The 20,724-nt window shown below is 34.8% G+C and overlaps 4 protein-coding genes across 8 annotated transcripts; 3 read left to right on the forward strand and 1 right to left on the reverse strand.

Moving 5' to 3' along the window:
• Nucleotides 1–332: 332 nt before the first annotated feature.
• LOC114733422 (pentatricopeptide repeat-containing protein At3g57430, chloroplastic-like) lies at nt 333–2,887 on the forward strand. The gene has a single exon (XM_028920887.1). The coding sequence runs from the start codon at nt 370–372 to the stop codon at nt 2,680–2,682; it is 2,313 nt and encodes a 770-aa protein (XP_028776720.1). The 5' UTR covers nt 333–369; the 3' UTR covers nt 2,683–2,887.
• Nucleotides 2,888–4,546: 1,659 nt separating this feature from the next.
• Nucleotides 4,547–8,186, reverse strand: LOC114733366 (uncharacterized). 2 transcript variants are annotated; one of them, XM_028920831.1, is made up of 7 exons: nt 7,965–8,186; nt 7,126–7,202; nt 6,272–6,342; nt 5,783–5,841; nt 5,600–5,681; nt 5,299–5,348; nt 4,547–4,945 (listed from the first exon to the last, which is right to left on the reverse strand). In XM_028920831.1, exons 1-7 carry the CDS (start codon nt 8,073–8,075, stop codon nt 4,871–4,873), a joined length of 525 nt encoding a protein of 174 aa, XP_028776664.1. In that variant the 5' UTR covers nt 8,076–8,186; the 3' UTR covers nt 4,547–4,870. The 2 variants fall into 2 exon arrangements, with proteins under 2 accessions (XP_028776664.1, XP_028776663.1); XM_028920830.1 differs by having other exon boundaries at nt 7,126–7,205; nt 7,965–8,185.
• A 1,601-nt stretch (nt 8,187–9,787) lies between these two features.
• Nucleotides 9,788–12,084, forward strand: LOC114733420 (high mobility group B protein 2). Its single transcript, XM_028920885.1, has 7 exons — nt 9,788–10,044; nt 10,296–10,397; nt 10,539–10,596; nt 10,697–10,741; nt 10,950–11,030; nt 11,162–11,245; nt 11,612–12,084. Exons 1-7 carry the CDS (start codon nt 10,001–10,003, stop codon nt 11,630–11,632), a joined length of 435 nt encoding a protein of 144 aa, XP_028776718.1. The 5' UTR covers nt 9,788–10,000; the 3' UTR covers nt 11,633–12,084.
• A 1,125-nt stretch (nt 12,085–13,209) lies between these two features.
• On the forward strand, nt 13,210–17,042 carry LOC114733397 (uncharacterized). 4 transcript variants are annotated; one of them, XR_003739075.1, is made up of 7 exons: nt 13,210–13,632; nt 14,009–14,220; nt 14,445–14,529; nt 14,678–14,732; nt 15,177–15,315; nt 15,509–15,794; nt 16,135–17,042. XR_003739075.1 is itself a non-coding variant. In XM_028920858.1 (6 exons), the coding sequence occupies exons 2-6, from the start codon at nt 14,044–14,046 to the stop codon at nt 15,608–15,610; spliced, it is 558 nt and encodes a 185-aa protein (XP_028776691.1). In that variant the 5' UTR covers nt 13,210–13,632; nt 14,009–14,043; the 3' UTR covers nt 15,611–15,846. The 4 variants fall into 4 exon arrangements, 1 of the variants encoding a protein (XP_028776691.1); XR_003739076.1 differs by having other exon boundaries at nt 16,795–17,042; XR_003739077.1 differs by having other exon boundaries at nt 16,803–17,042.
• The last annotated feature ends 3,682 nt before the right edge of the window (nt 17,043–20,724 follow it).

Here is a 20,724-nt window from a genome sequence, read left to right on the forward strand (position 1 = left end):
AGACAACACATATTTATTACACATAACTAACTTAACGTCTTTTTTTAATCTCCTCAAATTAGTCAACTAACTCTTATAATTAGGAGTGGGGGTGGTATGATTATTCATGAGACTACAGTGTAAAATGAATTCTTTCAAGGGGCTTGGGCGTAATTTTCTCTTTCTCTAGGCCCGGTGAAGTGGTGAAAGGAGCTAGCCGAGATTGGGGACTTGAACAAAATTCCTTTATGTTTGTAACCCGGGGGGGGGGGGGGGAATCCTTCATGGTGCACGAGGATCACCTTATGCACTTGTGTGCAGGTCTCTCACCCTCACATGACGTGGAGGAAATTTTGAGCTTTGATTTCGATAGATGAATGGCGCGTTGCAATGGGAAGGTTTGGATTCTCTTCTCGTTCTTATGTTCACGCTGCATCAGGCAAATTATCTGTTCTATTCGAACCCCTTTCACCATTACTGGGGAACAGTGTGAAGCCTATAACGATCAGAGAGTGCAAACAAATCCACGCAAAGCTCATAGTCTCACAATGCGTTTCAGAAATCCATTTAACAAACACCCTTTTAGGCTTGAGCTTCAAGTGTGGTGCGTTCGATCACGCCCACCAATTATTCGACCAAATGCCTCACAAGAATGTTGTCACCTGGACAACCTTAATTTCTGCTCATGTTGGAACTGGGTCTTTTAGAAGAGCGTTGAGCATGTTCAACGAAATGCGTGCTATGGGAGAGAAGCCAAATGAGCACACGTTCTCTACTTTGCTTCGGGCTTGTGCCAATCCCACTTTGAGGAATTTGGGTTTGCAAATTCATGGCATGGTGATTCATTTTGGACTTGAGGGGCATAAATTTGCTGGGAGCTCTCTTGTAAATATGTATTTTAACACTGGCGGTATGCTCAATGATGCCTGCCTTGCTTTTAACGATTTGTCAGAGAGAGATCGCATTACATGGAATGTTATGATTTCTGGGTTTGCTCAATTAGGTGACTTTATTGAGGTTCAGAGACTGTTTTCTGAGATGCAGGAGGTGGATGGCTTGAAGCCCGATGATGGTACAATCACGAGCCTCCTCAAGTGTTGTTCTTCATTAGATGAAGTAAAGCAAATTCATGGGCTTGCCTTCAAGTATGGGTTCGAAGTTGATGTGTTGGTGGGTAGTGTTTTGGTAGACTTGTATGCCAAATGTGGGGATATCATTTCTTGCAGGCACATATATGATTCCATGGAGGAGAAAGACACTTTTGTGTGGAGTTCGATCATTTCGGGCTATGCCAAAAACAATAGAGGAGATGAAGCTGTTCATTTTTTCATAGATATGTGTAGAAAGGGGACGAAACCTAACGAACATGTATTATCAAGTACCATAAAGGCTTGCGCTGAGATCAAGGACTTGAAGACAGGAACTCAAGTTCATACCCACATGATAAAAAACGGATATCAATACGAATGTTTTGTGGCAAGTGTTCTATTGTCTCTCTACGCCAATTTTGGCGAACTAGAAGATGTGGAAAAGCTGTTCAGAAGGATTGATGATAGAGATATTGTGGCATGGAACTCTATGCTCTTGGCTTATGCTCAACTGGAGCAGGGATCTACTAGTTGCATGCAACTATTTCAAGAACTTCACCGATCAACATTTCTGCATATTGAGGGAACCACTATTGTGGCCGTTTTGAAGTCTTGTCAGAGCAGTTCAGATTTGCTTGCAGGCAGACTAATTCATTCTCTCATACTGAAATCTAATGCAAGCCATCATATTGTGGTAGCGAATGCTGTAATTTCCATGTACTCAGAGTGCGGAGAAATTGATGATGCTTATAAAGCCTTTGTTGACATTGTTGGGAAAGACGCTAGTTCATGGAGTTCGATTATTGGAGCTTATCAACAAAATGGGAAAGAGTTAGAAGCTTTAGCGCTTTGCAAAATGATGTTGGCCGTTGGGATCTCCTTCACCAGTTATAGCCTTCCATTATGTATTGCAGCTTGCTCGCAGCGTTCAGCTGTGGATGCAGGTAAACAATTCCATGGCTTTGTCGTCAAGTCTGGTTTCACCAATGATCTGTATGTGGGGAGTTCAATCATAGATATGTATGCCAAATGTGGAAACATGCAAGAGTCAGAGAAAGTTTTTGATGAACAACCAAAGCCAAACGAAGTACTGTACAATGCCATGATCTGTGGATATGCACATCATGGAAAAGCTCAGAAAGCTATGGAATTATTTGGTAAAATGGAAAAGGTCTGTTTGATTCCTAATCGGGTGACTTTCTTAGCAGTTCTATCAGCTTGTAGCCATGTTGGTTACTTGGATGAAAGCTTGTTTTTCTTCACATTGATGATTAACCAATACAAGATAAAGCCGGAATCTATGCATTATTCATGTCTGGTTGATGCTTATGGTCGAGCTGGAAGGTTTGAGGAAGCTTGCCAAATAGTGGAAAAGGACGGAAGTGAACCAGCATGGAGAACGTTACTGAGTGCTTGTAACACTTATGGTGACACTGAAATTGCAGAAAAATCTGCAACGAAACTGGTAGAGTTGAATCCCCATGATCATGCTTCGTATGTTCTTCTTTCAAATATTTACACTAGAGAGGGAAAATGGGAAGAAGCTCTCAAGTGGAGGGCGGAAATGGCTAAGGTTTGTGTGAAGAAAGATGCAGGAACCAGTTGGTTGATATGAAGATCACAGAAATCTAGCATACAAGCTTGTAATGGTTGAGATCTTCATGGGATGACTTCTTGTTCGTGTGGGGATGGACTGTTTAGATTGACGATTTTTTCCTTGCACCAGAATTTTAGGAATCTAACGTTAGGCATTTGATTCATTCATATAGTATGTTTCTACTAAGGATTAAAGTTGTGGAAAATTATCCTTAGGTGCTAATTAAAAATTAATCATAAATAGATTTCCCTATTTCATTTAATATTAATAGATTTCAAGAAATTTAATATTTACAAATTTTACTTGGAAATATGAAAGTTTGATTTGAGATTTGATATATGAATGACATAATTCAACGTAGGCAAAATTAATCTTTTATTCTTAAAATTTTTAATGTATTTATAACTTAGTCCCTAAAAAATGCAACCCAGTTATTTAACTCTCGACTCTTGTATAATTCAGCCTCTAATCTTTCGATCTTTCATAATTTTATTCTATCATTCCTAACTCATCACGAGTCAGCATTACTCATCTTAGGTGGCTTTCAACTTAGCTCTATATATAAAGAGTCACTGATCGAACCCTTCGCCATGCTCATCGTCCGCAACACCAGAAAACCAGACTGCCCCGCCATTAACAGAATCCAAGGTCAATCCAACCACATCATCAATGCCTTCGAAAACTTCGAAGTTGACTGGCTCTGCTATTTATATCGAACAGGAAGGAGCCTGGAAACTTCCTCGAGACGCACTGTCCAAATCTCGCGACTTTAACTAGCTCTTCTATTAGAATTTCGTCTAAAATTCCACAACCGTACTTTAAAACAAGCGAAGGTAGCGTTCAAAATTGAAAATTGCGATGGATGCATGGGATTTAAGTTCCCTGATCAAACTTGTGGTAATATATATGATGACATAGAAGGAAGAGGAGTTGGGAATATAATATTTGCCCGTGGAGTTCACCTCTGGAAAATTTTTACTTTGAATTGGTTAGAAAACTGGAGGGGGAAATGCAGAAACATATGAAATAAGGAGAAGCACAAGACTGTAAGCGCGGTAAGAATTTGCCTGCGGGTTCCGTTAATGGCGGGGTATAGTCTAGTTTAATGATGAGCATCGCGGAGGATCAGTGAGTTTTACTCCTTAAAGTATATATTTGGTTTTTAACTCTATTAAGGTTTTACGTTGGTCTTAATTTTAAAAAATATACTTTTAGTCCTTTAATCCCAAAATTGTTATTCTTAAATTATAATTTTTTATAACAATTATGGTCGTTTTAAATGTTAAACTTAATATGTTTGCATTTAGTAATATTTTATCAGCATTCAAGAGCTCAATATCATCATTTTTTGTTTAACAATTTTTAGATTAGAGGACTAAAAGTTTACTTTTTAAAATTAAGGGACCAAAATAAAATTTTGTGTAAAGTTAAAGGATTAAAAATATACTTTAACTTTATATAAATATACATACATACGTATGTATATATAACGGTATATATAATGCAAAATTCACAGAGACTAGAGCCGAGTTAGAGGCCACCTAGGATGAATCATCGTCGACTCAGTTAGAAATAAGAGAGACAAAATTATAAATAATTGAAAAGATTAGAAATCAACTAAGTTATAAACTAGTTAAAGGTTCAAAGATTAGAACATTATTTTTTTAAAAATATTTAACGTAAATAGAGTATCAAATTTCTTAATATTAAATAAAATTAAAAAATTATTCGCCCGAAATGTTAAGGGGCAAAAGCAGATTTGAAGAGGGAGAACGTATTCCACCTCGATGTTCATATGGACCAACAACGTTTGGGATTAAAAGAGAAGGTCATAACCGTATGTGAAATTTTTAATATATAAAATCTAAAGAATATACACGTATTCAATAACTACCAGTTCAATTACAATCAAATAAAAAACACTATGAACAAATGTATTCACTAATTCAATAATCCATTTGATTCAGTCACAGTGATAAGCGTGTAGTACAAAAAGAAAATTATAAGTGATCAAGTCGTGAAATTAGCAGGAAATTTTAGAGCTGCTGCAGTGAAATTGAATTGAATTAATGAATATCTAAATTTTTACAAGTAATATCAATATCCCTATAGTACATGTGCATTGTATTCTTGCCACCTTAAATCTAGGGCAAACATCCCCAAGCAGCTTGCGGTCTTCCGACACTAAGATGAAGATCATGACAACCTAGTTGGCATCGATGAGACGGCAAATGAATTTGCTAACCCTGGTAGATACTATTAACCAAGGTATTATCCCAACCTGCAACGATACTGGAACGTTTAGAGATATTCAGATGGGTAGAGAACCATTCGAAGCTCCCATGCATTCTCTTTAATTATAATTTGGAAAAGAAAAAGAAAGATATATACATTTGACAGACAACCACCAAGGTTTCCACACTTTACTACCACATTCCATAAGTTACCACTGAATACTACAAGTAGAATACAGACGCGCAGAAGTGAATTGTTTTAATGTCTGGTTGAAAACCCCATACCAACCGATGCAGCAATTGTTTTCAGATATATGCAGGTGGACTCCATATTGATGCACATGAATGAAAAACATTGAATCATAGCTTCTTAAACCAAGGAAAGGTATTCAGTCTTTACCATGATTTTGTTGTTCTGAACCCCTCCCGTTTTCCAGGATAATAATTTCCCTACGAAACAAGGTAAGATAAGTTTCCAAATTTAAAAACAAAAGGCATGCAACTAGTCTTTTCTTTCTTTCTTTCTCTCTTTTCCTTTTTTTGAAAAAGATCAAAATGATAGGCATGCAATTAGTCTGCTTGCCTTCATTCGGAAAGTTTCGTCAGAATATCTAAACAGGAAAGTAAGCCAATAAAATCAAGCAGGCTCCAACCGACCATGTGAGATAGCATGACATAAAAAGAAAACTAATCTGCATTACCGAAAGGTTGCACAAGCTGCTGTGATACGGTAGCCACAGGAACCCTCCAATACCAGATAAGCAGCACTAAATATATTAAAACCTGCATTGCACAATCAAACGAATATATGTCATGAGAGGCTCAATAAAGAACATATTTAGACTTTTTAAAAACAAATGAAAAAGTGTTATATAATGAAACACCTTCGAAATGAGCAGAACTCTCGAGTATGAATCGTTCTCCTTGCTCTGCATATCTTGATCTGCAATTAAATTCGACCTATTATGCTTCCAGCCCACAGGACTCTAAGACTAGTAAATATCAGAATAGAAAAAGATATAATAACCAAAAATGAGAATAAATTCTAGAGTAATGAAACAGGAGAGACGGTGACTACTACCAATTCACAAATGAGAATAAATTCTAGAGTAATGAAACAGGAGAGACGGTGACTACTACCAATTCACAACTTGTCACTAAAAGTTATTTTCAGCTTTATCCACACATACCATATGGAACTAAATCATAAAAGTAGCAAGACTACTGAAAATTCTACTCTTGAATTATCTTCAATAACCCTAGAGAATTTAAGGACATTAATTTACAAAGAACAGTTTCAAATTTGGGGCATTGCTATCTGTCAGTATGTAATTATAAAGAATGTAGGATATTGCAACAGGAAACAATCTCACAGTTTGCAAGTTCCTTCTCCTTGGTAGCTGCTAATCTTTTAAGCTTTGCAGCTTGCGCAAATGTTGATGGCCTGAAACCACAAAAAACTGACTCAACTCTTAAATACATATTTGAAATTCCAATTTCACGTCAGCATTAAATCGAAGTTATTCCTCTTGTTTAAAAATATTTCTATAAGCAGTCACATTTGCATTGACATCAAAGTTGGATACTACAATTTGGCGACAAAACAAATGTGATGCAAACGGACAGTGATTACAAAATAACAATCTAGTACTTCATTACAATAAACATTTTGAGACTGTTCAGATACTTGACAAAGTTTAAATATCAGTTCACCCAAGAAAATCTAAAAAGAACAAAAAGTTCCAAGTTTCAACCAATATTATAGCTTATTCAAATTCAACAGTCTATACATATGCAGCTCCGGGTAGGTGTGAAATTCTGAGAGGAGAGGAGAAAACTGTGTAAATTAAAAGTTGAGGCAAGCTCATTAGTGAGCTGGGATCAAATTGTTAATGCAACCAGGTCCGGCAATGCCATGTAGTTACTCATTGAGAATACACATGGAAAAGGTGACTACATTTGAGTAGTTTAAAACTCTATCATTTGACATGAGAAAAAATCACAAATGACGAAATCCTTGAACAAAAACTTTGCTCAATAAAGCAGAAGAAAATTAAGCCTCAAGCTAAAAGCTATTACAATTAAAGACCAAAATAACTATAAATATATCGCAAACTGTTACATTCAAAATTCCTTCTTTATTATTAAAAAAAAAAAAAAAAAAACCATGCCTCCTTATCGTAACCTGCTGGAAGTGGGTATTAGCTAAAATACACGGATTACTCACTGTGACAAGGAGCTTGCCTCCTTATAGAGCTCCTTTATTTCTCTACGCAACTGAGCCTCTTTCCCATTCTTGGATCCCTTCTGCGGCAAAAGCACATAACTAAAAGAAATGAGGATTGCAACGAACAATTAATTCATTACAGAGCATATGCTGCTAAGCACATTTGAAAGTTTCTTCCCCTTGGATAAAAACCAAGCCCATAAGAAGTTCCTAAGGATTCAGACTATTCGGTGCAAAAGGATAATATATTGTTGTAAGGAAATTATGTCAATTTTGTCCACAATCTTGTGTTGATCAATTATTAGCACTGGTCGAGGTGCACTTCAACAACTGCAAGAATAAAGCGCAACATATACGAACTGAAGAAAATTATAGTTCATGTTCAGGGTTAGAAACTAGCCAATCCAACTTGGAGCAGTAACAGTTTAATAAAGAATACCACCATCATTAATTCAACTTGGCTGAATGTCGTCAAAACCCAAATGCAGATAAAAGACCTCTGAAATCCTGCCTGTCAGCCATGGAACAACATTTCTTTGTCTATGCCACGTGATATTTAATTCTATTGAGCCCGCTCAAATAGCAAAAGAAATATAATTAAATATGTTCAAACCCAGATTTCAGAGCCATGATCCATATGCTTACAAAAAACTATCTTCCACCAAAAAAAATAAAAACAAAGGAGGAAATGAGGAAACATTCTAAGAACGAGGTTCAGGGAACCGAGAAATTCCCAAATTGGGAAGCATATTTCGAATTCTTCATCTCACGCTTTCTGTTGTCTCCACCGAAGAGAATCTTTGAATGATGAAGATGGTAAAAAGAGGTTCAAAGATTACCTTCTTCAACTGATCAAGCCACCTAGATGCGAGCTGAAAACCAATAACAATCAAAAATATCAGCGGAGCTGCTACCGATCGTTGGTGTTCTAGGGATCCTTCGTCTCCCATGATTGACTATCCTCCCTGATTCGATTTCCACTTTCCAGGTAGGGTACACGCGAAAACGGATTTGGAAGCCAGAACGCCTGACCTTGAGATCTTCTGGCAGGCTCTTTGCTCTTGTTTTCTTTTTGTTTTTTGTTTTCCTTTTGTCCCAAATTTTATAAAACTAATTAATTTACTCTATTAATTTCAATTTCCCCCCGTTATTGCTTCAATTCAATTAAGGGAAATTTCCAAAAACGTACCTAAAAATTTAGAAATGACAAATTAAAGTGTTGAATTTCAATAGCTCAAATCAGTTTATTATGTCAAAATAAAATTTTGACATGTTCGTGATTTTATAATATTATTCTCAATTTTAAAAAAATCAGCCACTCCTACTGGCGGCTAGGATTTTTCAAGAATGGTTATAGTTAATCACGATGAGATTTGATACTAAGAGTTTAATGACCATTCAATAATTAATGCATCTGGCAAAATGGTTAAAAAAAATATATAAGCCAACCATTAAACCTTTGTCAGGTGAAAGTTAACTATTAAACTTTGATTACTACCTTTTTTTTTCAATTCCATTTCATTAACTATTTATTATCGGTAATTGACAACTATTTTTACAATTTTTTAGGTATTTATCATAATAGTATGTTATTTAATGATCATTTTTTCCCCAAATTTCATACTTGTTAAAATAAATGAATAAGGCTCTCCTTTAAGTGATACATAACTTTTGTTTAATAATTCACCATACTTCATTAATTATTTTTCATGTTTTTGCCAAATTAATTATTTACATAGCAATTGACATTCGTTTTTTTTTTAATTCTAAGTTTTGGTCCCCCCCAAAACAAAAAAAACTATTCTCATAATACGAAGTCAAACAGGTCCATTGTCGAGATCATTGTGAATGTATTGTCCATGATAAAAGTTCATATTAGCTAAAAAAATGACTACCAAATGACCATGAAAAATTAGCATTATTAGCGTAGAAAAATTTCAAAGGCTCTTCCCAATATTCCGTTTTCTTCTCCATTCATTATTCACTTGGAAATGAAATGTGATATTTATATGATATGATATACATCCAATATTTATATTTGTTTGCTACGGAAAGCAAAATAAGCATAAAAAATTATTATCCAAACAGTATTCAGGCTCTCATATTTTGAGTTTATAAAAATAACAGAAGACGTAACTATTGATTAATATATTATTATAAACATGGGATAAACATTACAAGAAAAAGAAAGACAACATCGTACCAAATGCTTGGGTTATATCTAGTAGCATTGAGTATTAAATAATTAAATAATGATATATTAATATTGGCAACGTTGGCAAAAAAAAAATACCGGCCACACCACCGGCTTCTTGACCTTCTTGACCGAGTGGTATGTGTATGCGTTTGGGTGTGTGCGTGCAGGTTCAAGCCTGCTTCTTGTATCACCAAAAAAAAAACCGGCCACATTAATAAATATCCATATATTTAGTTATATATAATCAAATTCATAACAACTTATATTACTTATGAGATGATTGGGTCATGTAATTTTTATTTTTATTTTTGATCATTCTGATTTTTTGTATAATGATGCGAGTTAAAATTAATTTAGATGGTAACCATGCTTGATATACGGAGATTTTTTTTTAAAAAAAAACATAAATCTTAGGGAGCAATAACCCGGTTCCTTGTGAAGGTGCGATGAATTTGATGAAAATCCCGCCTAAATCCGGGCTTCAATTCTTATCCCCATCCCGCGCTTCAGCCTAATCCCACAGAATCAGACACACAACACGAAGGGCGAATCATATCTTTGATCTCCTCCTTCCGAAACCGAAACCGAAACCCTACTTCTCGACTTCGTTCCTCTCCAAGATCGGCTTCCATTCCCGCTCGTCCTCGTCGTCTTCCGTCGCTTCGCCTCAAGATCACCATGCCTAAAGCGAATAAGACCCACTCCACAGTCGACGGTAACCGGTGAGTTTCCTCTTCGTTTTGCGATTTCCGTTATTTCTTTCCGGCTTGTGAGTTTCTTTCTTCGACTGTGACGGGCCTATTTGCACGGAGTCGGAACCAACAGTGTATAAATTTTAAGTTATATGTAGAATAGATTACAGCTGTTTCGATCTTACCAGTTGTGTGATTCTGTGTACAATTTCCCGTGCGTAGTGGTTTCATTGTTGTATCTGTTGATGATAATGATTTTTCTATTACGATGAACGTGTTAGGTTGAAGCGCAAGGGCGCTGGAGCAGGAAGCAAGCGGTCGAGGAAACCTGCAAAGGATCCAAACAAGCCAAAGAGGCCTCCGAGCGCTTTCTTTGTGTTTATGTACGAATTATTTTGATAATTTTTCAGTTATGGTTTTGTTCATTATTTTATCGTTAATCAGTTGCAATATTCAGTCGTGTACTTGTGCTTGTAGTGTGCTTTTCGATTATGTTATGCGATAATTATATAATCACACTGCAGGTCTGAGTTCAGAGAGCAGTATAAGAAGGAACATCCAGAGAATAAATCAGTCACTGCTGTGAGTGATTTAATTAATTAGTAGCTTATTGTTTTCAGATCACGGACTAGTTGAATGTTGTATTTAATTCTTTTTCGTTATGTGAAACTGCTTAATTTAGGTCGGCAAAGCTGGCGGTAATGAATGGAAAGCCATGTCTGATGCTGTGAGTACATTTTCCTTTCTTTTGGAAATGATGATTTCGCATTACGATTCAATGATAGAGAACAACGTTGTTTTCCCCCGTAATTGGCACCAAATATGAAGTGATGTTATTTATTATACATAGTGAAACTCTTGATGGATTCTATATTATACAATGGCTATATTGGTGTGTACTAATGAAGGGATTTTGTGGTTTAATGTATAATCAGGACAAAGCTCCCTATATTGCCAAGGCAGAGAAGAAGAAAGCGGAATACGAGAAAACTATTAAAGCGTACAATATGAGATTGGTGATTTACTTTTCCCCCCTGTCGTTTCGTTGCTTGCTTTGGCGTCTGCCATTATTTATTCATTTAGGAATCATCATCTTCTTCTTCTGGCATAATTTAATTATTAATGGCTTTGTGGTTTGATTTGTTAGGCTGAGGGCAAAAATCCTTCAGAGCAAACAGAGTCTGATAAATCAAACTCAGAAGTCAATGACGATGATAAAGACGACGAAGAGGTACGTCTAGTGACATGCAAAAGTTACAGCATGGCCCTGTAAATGTGTTATCCTGATCAGGCTTTTTATTACGTCCAGACTCCATGAACTTCTTATAATTTTTTTAAATGATTAAAGAATTGTAGATAATCATGTGTTGGAAATAATTCTTTAGTATTTTTAAAATTTTAAAATAGGCTTATGGAATTTATGATAACATCCTCATTAAAAAAAATATCCACATCGATCTTTAATATAGTTTTCTTTCTGTATATTTTTTTTTTCTCACATCAGTAGTTACTTTACAATGATGCTTAAATAGCTATATAGAGGATTACGTACTCATGTGACTAATACATTGATTGTAATGTGTTTTTCTTTCTGCAGGAGGAAGAGGCGGACGAGTGAAGATGGGAAAACCGGAAAATAAATATAGGCTTTCCAGGGTAGTCCATAATAATTATGCATAGGTTTGATTATTATATATTAACCATTTTAAGCCCAGAGCTGCATTTGTTGATAAATAAATTGTTTCTGGTGTTGTGCTCGTATACTTGGGTCGGATTAGAGTAGGGTTCATTAGGTTCCTTATCATGATCCTGCAAAGCAAAATACTCATCAAGCGCGGATGATTTTGCTCCAACATACGCATTCAAATTCTTTTATGGATATTTGTTGGGCATGTTCATATTCCTTTTGTTTGATGAATCGCCAATATTCTGAATCTAGTTTCCGTTCATCGGCATGATAATACAGCCAATAATGGAGCATGACTATGTATAGTGTATACAGAGACTTGGTGAAATGGATAGTATTGTTGTTGGCAAAAGAAATGGAATGGATGTTGGAAACGCTGTTAATTTTATTTGGGATCTATGGTATTAATGTTAAAAATATTTTGTTTAACATTTAATTATATGAAATGAAAATGAAGAGTGAAATGACCTCAAGTAACTTCCTTTGACAACTTGTAAACGTGACAATAGATGATAAATTAGGTTAACCATGCATATCAAATCAGTGAGGTTATGTTTCCGGAACGAATGCTAAGGAGCCAAAGCTTTCTTTATCAATTTTTCCTTCTTTATTTTAATTCAAATTTTCTTCCACAACTTTTTATTTGAAAAAGAAAACATTACTGTCAGTTTTCTTGGTCTGTTGCGTTTAACATTACCTAGAAAATCTCTTGCGCAGGGAATTACAGAGGGTTGTCTGAGCTGTGATCGATTATGACTATTTTCCTTTTCTTTTTTTTTTTTGCGCCAAAAATCGATTATGGCTTTTGAAATAACCAAAACTTGTCTGTTCATTCTTTTGTATATCATGGTGCCGGAAACTGAATCTTGATCCATATTGGAATCACTTGAAGATCAGTCAAAACATACAAACTAATATAGTTTCGACAGAATGCTTCCACTTGGGTGTAAATTTGATTTGTACGGAAAAAGTTAATGCTGAGGATGATGCAATTCATCAACCATATAACATTATCAATTGTACCCAAAAAAAAATACCATTATCAAGGACAAAACACATGATTTGACAATTTTTTCCCCTTTTGATTACCAGGGAAGGTTGCTACTTTTAAAGCACTTCAATGTGTAAAATCCAAGAAACTGAGTGCTTGGAAGACTATACTGCATCAATAAAGTAATGTTTGATGTGAAAAACAATATTTTCAGAATAGAAATAGGAAATACACTACCAAAATTATTGTCTTTATAAAAAAACACACGCACATTTTCCCATTAACTTATGTGACAGAGGAGTTAATCGGTACTACTTGTTGGGATGATGTCATCTTCTTGATAGAAGACTGCCAAGTTAGAGCATTGAGCATTGAACATATATGTATTCTTATATTTGGTAGGAGACAGAAGGGCTCAAAATTATTAAAAATATAAAAAGACAATAATGCTCTTATTAAAAAAATTACCCATAAAGTTCTATAAAATTAACCCCGCAAAACAGATCGCACGGCTCCCTCGGTGACGCGTTCCCCGCCAGTTCTCACAGCTCGCCGTCGGATGCCTCACTAAAATTTAAATTTTCTGAACTTTCATTACTAGTTTTTGCTCAAATGGCGTGTAATCGGCTGTGTTACTTCTGCCCTTTCCATTTTGATTGTTAGCGACTTGTATGCTTTGGATTTGTTGTGTATTGGCATTCTGAGTAGATTCTCGATATCTTCGAATCCATTTGGGCATATATGATATAGAGGCAACCTATTTAATTCCTCTGAGAACGTGAGATTTTGAACATTGGCCAGCTTCGATACGGATTGAATGATTAGCCAAGGCGACTATAACCGTAACAGTGCTTCTGATCAAGAGAGAGAACACAGACCTGCTGCTTGTTGGAGACCTTTTGGCAGTACACTGCGGCGTTATAATTAACGAGGGCATGGGGTATCTCTCGCTCCGTTTGTTCTTCTTGACGTTTAATTTCACCATCTCTCCCTTATTTATTTGTTGTCTCCCTTTTCAATGCTCGACTGGTGTTTCTATCTCAATTCTCACATCAAAATTCAGCACCAATACGCAGATCCCTTCTTATTTGATTTCATTTTTGTCTTCCCTTTGGATAGAAGTAACGTAACGCACGTCGGCCATTGCTTGCTACTACTTGCTTGCCGTTAGACTAGTGCGTTCATATTCTTCTCTATCCTTTTTGGGGCCAAATTATAATTATAAATTTAAGTAGAAGAAGTGGATAAACAGCTAATAACTATATTTATTAATTTTAACTACCTGGGTTTTTCTGAATTCTTCATTGTCATTGCAGGTCTAAATATATTTGGTGAATATCTTTGCTTGAGAATGGCCAAATTTTCAATCAGCAATACCAATTATACTTACTTGCATGACCAGAATGATCCTTCTGAGGCAATTGACGTACACCATATAATGGTTAAAAGGAGTGGCGCAAAAGCTCTCTTTGTTTACATCTCAGCGCTTGTTCTATTAGCATCTGCCTTCTATTTCTACGCTTATGGGGTATGCCTTTCGCTTTTCTCCCCTCCTCTTTTCAGGTTTAAATAAATGCTGTGTTCACATATCTTTTTCTGCATAATTGCTAGAATTTTCTGTTCTAAATGTTGATCTTTTGGGCCTATTTTCAAATTTCAGATTAAATAGGGACCCATGGATTAGACTCTGTAGTTCAAATCGGTTTCCCTTTTCACTTCATTATATCTGATCTTAAGTCCCACAATGAACAGGGGAAGTCGATTATCCTTGTCTGTTACAGCTTGCTTTTCAACTTAATATTTGTCAAGATCTTACTTTGGAGGCCTGTTGTGAAAGGTGAGGACCTTCCTAGAAGGGCTTTCTTGCCTGAAAGTTTGATTATTATTCTGATGGCAGTCAGTTAGGAATCAGGATAAATTATGTAATGTTGTTTCAGTTTTGGAAGAAGTTATGTGATCTTCACCTAGTTTGTGTTTCCAAACAGAGTCTGTTGTGATAATGCCAGCTTTTGGAGTACAGATTGAGACTCACTACATGAGGTAATGCTTTCTTATTAATTGATTATTCAGTTAACGCTTAGCTCTTTGTAGAGAGCATGCATGAAGGCTAATATAGGAATGTTTATCATCTGTTCTATTCGTTTGTAATTGTCTCTGTAAGAAGAGGTTAGGTCCATCATGAAAATGAAGTATTGTTGCCAGTGTAGGTTGTTTATGCTTGAGAAACGATATTACTTTGGCTTCCTAACGTCCTTGGTTCAACAGGCATGGATTTTTGAATTGCATAATGGGCCTACTATGGAAATATCTTGTATGTCTTGTTTTGAGCTGTGACCATGTCTTATTTAACTCAGCAAGTTAAAGTGTTTGGCCTTCATAGCGACCCTTACATCTAGCAAAGTGGTTTTGTTTACTATTAGTCATATTATTCTTAAGTTTCATAATCTTTAATCATTTTTAAGATTTTACCTTTCTTTGTTGCAGTGGAAAAGTCACCCGCCACTTTGTTCCCATTGACAAGATTCTGAAACCTGTTTTACTGGAATGTGTGACACCAATAACATGTTACTGGACTCTATCCTTGATTGTTCGCGAGGAACAAGAACTAATGTTGATTTTTAAGGTAAACTTCAATTTTTTTTTTAAAGAACTCAAAGTTTTGAAGTTGCTTGAGACTGTAACAATAAAACACTATCCCATATATTTTGAAGCCTAAAATTAGTAGTTTGTATAGGCAGTTAAATGGCATTTTGTTTGATGATTTTATTTTTGGGGTCTGTCTTAGTAGCTTAAGAGATTGTCATTGTCTTTCGCAGAACTTGCGTCCACCGGTGAAAATGTTGGTCCATGTCTGGAAGGCCTTGTGTGCTGGGACTGATAGCAAAAGAGGCTTGGACAAAAGTGCTGTTGAGAGTTAACTTGTTTATGATGATACTGGTTTTAGATTCTTGAAATATCTCATATTAACATTTTGAGATGTATATACACATTCAAGGCCATACTAATTGTTTGCGAGAAGACATTTGCTTTCCACATCTGAAGCTTTGCGTCAATCTTTTCAATCATTTGTTTGCTCCTTCCAACATCTGCCCCTATTCTAAGGTACTACCCCCGTCTTCTTGCCAGCTTGTAATGAATGTGACTGTTAAAAGCCTTTTGAATCTATGGGGATTGTTTGGGCTGAAGATTAGATCTGGTTGGCTTTCGTTGACCTTCTGGCCTTCGATCGAAGTATTAATTTCTAGTGTTGATTTTATTAGTTGACAATTTTTAAGAGGCTTGAAAAAAGAGGTTGATGTCGTTTGCATACATCAAATGAGTAAAAGGTTTCAATCTTTTGCTAATTTTATTTCATTTCCGACCTTTCAGCTGTTTAGACTTCAAAGACTTTTCATTTTTTTCAGTCCCCATTCTGTATCATTTATGTTTGTTTTCTTGGCAGAATTGAAGACTGCTTTCAAGCAGTTTAATTCATTCATTTAAATCCCCTATCAGAAGCCATTGTCCAGAGAACAAGCTGTTTCATATGATTTCTTGTTGACCACTTGGTCGCTTTGAAGGAATCCGTAAATAAAAATTATGAAGAAAAGATATGACAAGACATCTTGACATTTCACTTCCATCCATTTTCTTGATCTGTCAAGAATTTCATAATTTCATTCATCCTTCCAAGCCATACTGAGATCATCTTCATGAATCAAGAGTGTTTAACTTCTCTTTTGTTGCCAACGTTGAAAGTCTAGTTTCATAGAGGAAAATCAAACTAGCAACTGTTTTTTAGATGAAGCGCCAATGTCTCTCCTAATCCTCAGCAGTTCCTAGTTGAAACCATTTTATGGTACGTGGGAAAACTTGGGTACTGAGATCCATGACCATGTCTTCAATAATGCTAGCTAGAGTGGTTTCTAGTAAAGCATATATTGTTCGAAGGGGTGGGATATAGAGAATCATTACTTTTGTGGCTTTTGGTTGGAATAGACATTGAAACCTATGCCACTATTTGAAAACTGGGGATAGGTCTGAGTTGTCTTATGCTTCCAAGCACTCTTAGGAACTGGGCCATTCACAAAAGGGTAAAAAGGTCTCTAACAGTGTTTTGCAGGAAATTAGAATCCTATTGAACAAAGTGGATACCATGGATATTTATGACCAGTATTTAGCAGTAGAGAGGAAAGGCTTGTGGAGGAGGAGAGTGATGCAGTCATGGTGGTCCGTTTGGATCAAGGAGTTTGGAACTATGAGGGAGAAGACGCGTCTTGATTGGTGCCTTGTAATTGTATAATAAGGTTATTTGTACGAATCTTTTGTAAGTGGTGGCACAATTCAATATTCAAAGCAGCTTTGAGGAAAGTTTTCTTGTGGCTTTGTCCAGACAAGGGGTTGCATGGACCATTGCACTCCACCCCTTTGGATTTTGGAATCTCCACTCTTGTACTTCATATTCATCTACAATACTTAATTTCCTTCTATTGTTTATTAAGTCCCGGATAAAATCTCATGCATTTTCTTACTAGGCGGAAAAGTACGGAATAAATAAGATTGATTAACAAGGGGGAAAAAATAAAATCACTGCATTTTTATTTTAAATATCAAACAAGTATTTTTTTATTGAAAACACATGTGAGGTACTGTCAGACACTTAAATATAAGCAATTTTTTTTTTTCAATTGGATTTGCATAATAGATATCCAATTTCTTCCTGTTACCTTCTCAGGCTGATAGGGTCAGCAACCAAGTCTTCTTGATGCTGTTGGTTGGGACTTATTTAACGCTGGAAGGGATTTTCAGAATACAAAAATAATTTGAGAAGTCAAAGTAGTATGGAAAAATTATTTGATTGAACTAATAAAATGAAAATTAAGCATTATTTTCAGAATACAAAAATAATTTGAGAAGTCAAAGTAGTATGGAAAAATTATTTGATTGAACTAATAAAATGAAAATTAAGCATTATATCTGATTCTTTTTTTTTTTTTTTTCAAAAAAATATTGCATTATGTATGAAGTATACAAGGATAACCCAGGTGTGTAAATTAAGTTAATTCTATCTTTTCTACCAATAATTACTACCTCCGATCCTTAATATAAGACCTTCTTTGACTTTTATTTTGGTCCTAAATATAAGATCTCAGTCCACTTTGTCTCTTATATTTATGCATTTTTTCCTAAGGTAGTCCTTCTAATAATAGTAGTTTTAACCAATACACTTGATTAGTAAAGATGTTTTAGGAAAAACAACACTTATTTATTACAAATAACTAACTTAACTTTTTTTCTTAATTTTTTCAAATTAGTCAACTAACTCTTGTAATTAGGATCGAAGGTAATAATTTCTAGTACTACTTTCGAATAATGCCAAGCCTCGGAAGGAAAAAATTCTTAGACTACAATGAAATAATAAAATTAGCATTCAAAAATGAAATGGAGTACGGGCTCCTCTTCAATGAAAGAGGCACAAGTATAATGTGTTTGGTAACAACTTATATATTTCTCAGCTCAAAAAAAAAAAACTTATATATTTCATTATATATGGTACAACGAACGCTTTAATAACATGATAAATATATCCCAATCTAAATAAAACACTTTAAAAATACTATTTAATAAATATATTAAAATCGATTTGAATACTTGAAGATATCTTCCAAGTTAAATCAAAATATATAATTAATTATTACGAAATAATTATCTAGATTCACAGATTTAGATCGGAGAACCCGACAAATAAAAATAAATAAATAAATTTAGATCTGAGGAGAAGTAATGGCTTTTCAGTATATTTATTGAATTATTGAATTTTTCCCTCTGGTAAAAAAAATTATTGAATTTTTCCCATTTGAGAGATACTCAAGTAATTAGAAATTAACTTTTTAGCGTTTAACAAAAGCAACTAACCGTCATTTAATTTCTTCATTTTATTGGCCAAACATTATATCAAAAGTGGTTAGAGTATTAATTTTCTAATGGGTCAACCTTTGAAATTTAAACTTGATTTAAATGAAAAAAAATATATCCTTTTACATGAGATAAGGCTTAGTTATCAGATAGTACTTTTACATGTATCCTGATCCTTCTAAAATTCCGTTCTAATCATAAATCAATCTATAAATAAGAGCTCATCCGCCCACAAAGATCGTCAAATAATCTCAAAAAGAAGACTGAATAAGATAATAATGGAGATCAAGAAGTCGAAAGATGAAAGAATTTCAACTTTGCTTGAGGAAGCCATAGCTTTTCATAATGAAGTTAACGTTAAGCTTGGCGACAGCCATGAAGGTTACAGTTACCAGACATTTGCCGATGCTGTCTGCAACTATGCGAGCAGCCAGAACATCGTACGTCGCTCAGTTTCTCAGATCTTCAACAACCACGAAGATTTACTTCGTAAGTTCGATAGGTTCCTCTCCGATTCTCATCATCATCGTCATCAGGCAACATCATCGTTTTCTGAAAGTATTCCTTTGGAAGATCAAAAAGACGCCAAGGCTTTGGAATCACAAACCATAAAGTTTTTGATGAAACTAAGGAACAGAATGGGCGATGATGGCGTCGCCGTGTTCGTGTTTGAGTTTCAACATGACTCTTCGACGAGAGGATTGGATGAGACGAAGATAAAGTCTGTAGCAGAAGAGTGTCTGGGGGAGTTTCCAGATTTAATGGAAGAATTTGATGATATATATCAAAGATACATTGAAGTGGATCGGATCTTTCTACGAACACATGAGGGCATGAACAATTTCGATCGACTCATAAAATATGCTTTTGCCAGATATGAACACGCCAAAAGCCGAAGAAACCTGGACTACTGCTAAATGACATTATGCTCCATTGCAGAAATCTGAGAGCTATACCACGTCCAATGCTATCTAGTTAGATTCAAGGCTTTATACACACACACACATATGAGTCAGATTTGAATATTGTCAGATTTAATTGAGTTTAATAACATTGGGTATTTCTTTGAATGGAATTGAGTCTCTTTCAATAAGATGATCACTGTTTAATTTTTGTTTGCTTGTATCATTTAATGTAGATTTATTAATATAAGTTTAATGGTATCATATCATCCATGTAGCTAACTCTATCTAGCACTCATTTAAGTTTTGAATATGACTTTTTGCGGATAAAAGTTGCTTTAGTTTTTTTTTTTTAAGTTTTTAAAAATCAATTTGGATTTTAGAATTTAATTTGGAATTTGATTCATTTAATATATAATTACGTGTGGTTTGACCCGATAAAATTGTATGAACTCCTAACTTGCACGCATCTTCAATGATAATCATAATCTTGACGCAGATCGAACCATAGAAAATGTAAGATGGGTTCTTAATTATTCATAATCAAATTATAAAAATGCAATTAAAAACTTGATGAAAATAAGTCCATTCAACTTGTGGCTTGCTGGTGAGGGCATCTCATTGTCCACAAAACAAATAGGTAAAAGTTAATTAGGTAGAAAATAAATACTTCATGAAAATTTTCACTTGTCCTGATTTAATTAGAATAAACTATATTATGTATATTTGGCAAAACAGTTGCCTAGGTATAAAAGTAATATATAAGTTTTTTAAAAATATGTTTGATTGCACTTTTTTCAGTCAAATTAAGATAAGTGAAATTTAAATGTTTTCGAAATAGTCTTAAGGTAAAATGAATATTACGTAATAAAAATACATATTATGAATGCAGAGGATCCTTACATATAAATTGACTTTTGATGGCTTAAGATTTTCTTAATTACAATTTTGTGATGCTCTTTTAAAGTAAGAGAGAGACGAATATAAAAAGGAATGGTAGGTAAATATGGAAGAAATTCATCCCACATACATATAATCATACTTCGTGTCATTCACTTTCTTATTTTAGAGATATTTTGGAATTAAAATTTCTAACTTAGAATTTTACCTTATAAAGTCCCATTTCCTTTTTCCTCCATGAAAATGACAAAAATTCCTGAAAAAATAATAAAGCGGCACATAATCTTTTGTTACATATTTTTTGAGGGGATGTTTATAATTTTGTAATTTTTTGG

Source organism: Neltuma alba, unplaced genomic scaffold (genome assembly GCF_004799145.2).
Source record: "Neltuma alba isolate B1F8T4 unplaced genomic scaffold, ASM479914v2 tig00012996_pilon, whole genome shotgun sequence".
Lineage (NCBI taxonomy): Eukaryota > Viridiplantae > Streptophyta > Magnoliopsida > Fabales > Fabaceae > Neltuma > Neltuma alba.

Excerpts from the sequence above, each read along its gene's own strand:
- LOC114733422 (XM_028920887.1), top strand. The coding sequence starts at position 370 with ATGGGAAGGTTTGGATTCTCTTCTCGTTCTTATGTTCACGCTGCATCA.
- LOC114733366 (XM_028920830.1), bottom strand. The coding sequence starts at position 8,075 with ATGGGAGACGAAGGATCCCTAGAACACCAACGATCGGTAGCAGCTCCG. Across the intron at positions 5,682-5,782 it reads GAGTTCTGCTCATTTCGAAG|GTTTTAATATATTTAGTGCT; the intron begins GTGTTTCATTAT and ends TGTGCAATGCAG. Across the intron at positions 5,349-5,599 it reads GCAGCTTGTGCAACCTTTCG|GGAAATTATTATCCTGGAAA; the intron begins GTAATGCAGATT and ends CTTGTTTCGTAG.
- LOC114733420 (XM_028920885.1), top strand. The coding sequence starts at position 10,001 with ATGCCTAAAGCGAATAAGACCCACTCCACAGTCGACGGTAACCG. Across the intron at positions 10,398-10,538 it reads AGCGCTTTCTTTGTGTTTAT|GTCTGAGTTCAGAGAGCAGT; the intron begins GTACGAATTATT and ends ATCACACTGCAG. Across the intron at positions 10,597-10,696 it reads AGAATAAATCAGTCACTGCT|GTCGGCAAAGCTGGCGGTAA; the intron begins GTGAGTGATTTA and ends TGCTTAATTTAG.
- LOC114733397 (XM_028920858.1), top strand. The coding sequence starts at position 14,044 with ATGGCCAAATTTTCAATCAGCAATACCAATTATACTTACTTGCATGAC. Across the intron at positions 14,221-14,444 it reads TCTATTTCTACGCTTATGGG|GGGAAGTCGATTATCCTTGT; the intron begins GTATGCCTTTCG and ends CACAATGAACAG. Across the intron at positions 15,316-15,508 it reads AACTAATGTTGATTTTTAAG|AACTTGCGTCCACCGGTGAA; the intron begins GTAAACTTCAAT and ends TGTCTTTCGCAG.